The 4035-nt window shown below is 31.1% G+C and overlaps 1 protein-coding gene across 1 annotated transcript; it reads left to right on the forward strand.

Moving 5' to 3' along the window:
- Nucleotides 1–2443: 2443 nt before the first annotated feature.
- Nucleotides 2444–3818, forward strand: LOC120215755 (bidirectional sugar transporter SWEET12-like). Its single transcript, XM_039213332.1, has 6 exons — nt 2444–2495; nt 2617–2653; nt 2742–2952; nt 3041–3202; nt 3319–3438; nt 3600–3818. The coding sequence occupies exons 1-6, from the start codon at nt 2444–2446 to the stop codon at nt 3816–3818; spliced, it is 801 nt and encodes a 266-aa protein (XP_039069263.1).
- The last annotated feature ends 217 nt before the right edge of the window (nt 3819–4035 follow it).

Here is a 4035-nt window from a genome sequence, read left to right on the forward strand (position 1 = left end):
GAATTTGAGTGTTTTGTTTCAAAACCTTCGCATTTTTAGAAGTCATGTCGATGTGGAGATTTGTTAGTGTTTGACTCGAATTCAAAGTGGCACAAATTAATATTTAAATTTGGTAAAGTAAGAATCATAGTTTGATTAAAAGTATAGAACTTTACTATCCTTATAAATAAATACTAAGGGTAAGGGTTAGATATCCGGTTTTTCTTTCACCAAAATCCGATTGTATTTTCTTCTTTCATATTAGTGAAATTCTTCTCTGCTCATAGATTTTTTTTCCTTTTTTGAGTTTTTCAGTAAATTTTGGTATTCTTTGTTTTTATTTTTTCTATCGTATTTATTTGTTTATCGATAATCGTTCCGATATTATAACATATATTTTTTTTCAATTTTATTTTTCCACCAAATAGATTGTATCGTAAAAACTTCAAGTTGAATCTAACAAAATCGAGATTACAAACATTATTTAATTTTAATCCGTAACAGATGTTTTAGTAACACAAAGATTGTTCCCAAAGAAACAAATGATCAAACTTATTTTGATAAATCGATGACATGCAAATTAGGGTTAATGCATGTCCAAGTGTCAAGTTCATGCATGAACTTCTGCTCCATGAAAGGAACTAACTTGGAACCACCATTAACATTCACAGGTGCAGGGCCAGCAAGGCAAATATCTGAACCCAAGGAATTGATTTAAAATGTTGATGGTGGTGAATGATGATGATATCTAACCATAGAGGTAATCTTATTTATTCTGATGATCATAGTGGAAACAAAAGAAGCAACAGATAATATACGAATAATTATATATGTATGTATAGTAAATCTTATCATTTCAGGTGCTTTTAGTGTGTGTTTAATTTTTAATCATCCCCACCTTACAGTTAAGGGCCTATCTTTGCAAAAAGGAAAATGGTTGAAAGGTGATATAATAGTTTCATGCTTCTGTGCTTGCTTTTGATTTTCTATTTGTCCCAAGAAATAGACATGGAAGGAGGATATATATATAACTTTCGAAACATGAAGAATCACAAAATTTTATATTAAATGATAAATTGATAAAATTTTAAGGGATAATATATAATATTTTAAACTGCAAAAATTAATTTTGAATAGTAAATATAAAAAAAATAATTAAATTATACGATAATTTGATATTTTGAACGAGGGTAACTCGGTCTCTATCAGAACCTCGGTCCATGTCGAAGAATGCAGTTTAGCCACTTGGAGCAATGAGAGTCTGACTTTGAATTCCGGCTTCACGCGTGATGCAGTCAAAAAGATAGTATCTTGATAGAACGCAATAACGTTCACTGATGGGATTAAATGTGTCTTCAAGTATATTTAAAGATAGTATCTTGATAGAACGCAATAATGTCTCTTTAAGTAGTCTCATTCCCTTTTGTGATTTGTTTGTTAATGTAGTCAGATTTGTTCGTATCTTTATTTTATTCGAATATTAGTTAGGCTTTTTAACCTTTTCCTTTTATGGTCCTTGTGTGATCTAGGTAACTAGTTTTTATGTTAATGATTATAAGAAAGTATCCTAATTATAATTTAATTTACGTTTACGGTTATACTCGTAAATCTTTATTGTAATTCTGGATATTTTTCTATTTTTTTAAACTAAAGGTTTTCTATAAAAAAAATATTAAAATTTATCGTGAATATTTGATAAAATATTTATTTTGATTTTTTTTATAAAAGACTGTCTTCAAATATTTCATTTTGTGAAAAATATCATCTTGTTAGATAAAACTTTTAATTAATTAATGTTCAATATTTATTGGTAACGTGATAAATTTTATGCGTCTAAAGTGATAACATGGTATATACCATATCATCACTTATATACACGTACCATATACCATGTTATTACTCATATACACGTGATATATACTACATTATCACTTATGTACATGTGATATGTTTTATGTCATCACTTTGAACATTACACATTCCACATAAACGATAAAAATGTTGATAGTTAGTTAACTAATAATTTTTATCCAACCAAAAATTATTTTGTCTAAATAAAATATTAAGATTAAAATACTAAAACATAAGAATTAAAATAATTATTTTATCAAATATTATGAATATTTTTTATCATTAACATTTTTATTTTTAAAAATAAAAAATAATTTTAGTGATAAAAATTATACTTTTTTACTTGATGATCCGTATTCTGATAAAATCAAATTTCATCGTGTTTCAAAACAAATATTATCATCTGACCATATATTAGAATGCTTAAAAGGGAAAAAAAAAGTCATTTTTCATGCAAAAGCAATGGGTTGGCTTCCCCTATATAAACCTCACCGCCTTGAACTATCTTTTGCATCCCATCTCGAGTGAGAGAAAGAAAGATACCAAATACAGGGCATTTCCCCTTACAGCCCCACTTTTTTTTTAAAAGAAAATTCTAAATTGATCATAAGAGATGAGTGTATTTTCAGCTGATAATCCATGGGTTTTTATCTCTGGTCTCCTAGGTATATACACTCTTCCTTCAACTTCACAATGCTTTCAAGAAATCAGTTTCTTCTTGGTATTTAATAAGAACTGAGTAACATAAAGACTAAAGATTGTTGACTATTTTGTCAATATTTGCAGGTAACATTTCATCCTTCGTGGTGTTCCTAGCTCCACTGTAAGTGTGTTTACAAGGTTTTATCTGATTTCTGCTGTAGTACTAACACAAAGGAACTCATGCACTACGTAATATTGTCGATTTTCAGACCCACTTTCATCCGAATCTGCAAGAAGAAATCAACACAAGGTTTCCAATCAATTCCATACTTGGTTTCACTCTTCAGTGCCATGCTTTGGATTTACTATGCCTTTATCAAATCTGGAGCTTTCCTTCTCATCACCATTAACTCCTTCGGTTGTGTCGTGGAGACCATTTACATTGCAATCTATATTGCTTATGCACCAAAGCAATCCAGGGTATATATATAGGGTTTATACTTACTCTTTCTCTTTCTAGTTAAGTTATTTAAATTTGCTTTAATTTGTAAGATTGGACCGCATGCAGATGTTTACGTTGAGGATACTTGTGCTGCTGGACTGTGGAGTATTTTTTTCGATTCTTCTTCTCGTCCAATTCTTAACAAAAGGATCGAATCGAGTCGAGTGTCTCGGATGGATATGTGTCCTGTTTGCTACAAGTGTTTTTGCTGCACCTCTTAGTATCATGGTAATGATAAACAATATCCGGATTCTTCGTAGTCTTATATCGTATTCGATACATATTCAAATATGAAATACATAGGTTTACATGATATTAACTTTCCTTTGTTTAATATTCTGCAGAGGCAAGTTATAATCACCAAAAGTGTGGAGTTCATGCCATTTCATTTATCTTTGATGCTAACCTTTAGTGCTGTCGCGTGGCTTTTATATGGCATATTCCTTAAGGATATGCATATTGCGGTAACTGATGCTTCAGATACAAAAATTATACATAAATACTTCGATAAAAATAAAGAGTCGAATTAAAATACTATATATATATATATTCGTATTGGACATTTATTCGAATCCGACTTAACGGGACTAACCATTTGGTGTTATATTTTTGGATCCACATGCAGATCCCAAATGTTCTGGGGCTGGTCTTTGGAATGCTTCAGATGGTGCTGTATGCAATGTACAGGAACTACAAGACAGCGGTTATCGAGGAGGACAAGGTACCCCAACATACGATCGATGTGAAAAAACTGGGTGCGGTCGTGAATTCTGAAACTGAAGAAATCAGTTTATCAGAACCGCAGATCCATGATGATCATCATCATCATGAAACGATTGCATAGAGCTGTAAATTACAAAACCAATCTCATGATCATGATGCTGATGCTGATCACAAAATCTTGGAGTTGCACAACTCAAACCAGACGCTGGGAACATGCGAAGCTTGAGCTCATCTCCGTTGATGATGATCACATGCATGATGCATGCATTCAGTTCTCTCCCTCTTTGTCTCTTAATTTCAAGGCTGCTTTTTCTTACTACTGTTATGTATATAACAAA

Source organism: Hibiscus syriacus, unplaced genomic scaffold (genome assembly GCF_006381635.1).
Source record: "Hibiscus syriacus cultivar Baekdansim isolate YM2019G1 unplaced genomic scaffold, ASM638163v2 tig00110156_pilon, whole genome shotgun sequence".
Lineage (NCBI taxonomy): Eukaryota > Viridiplantae > Streptophyta > Magnoliopsida > Malvales > Malvaceae > Hibiscus > Hibiscus syriacus.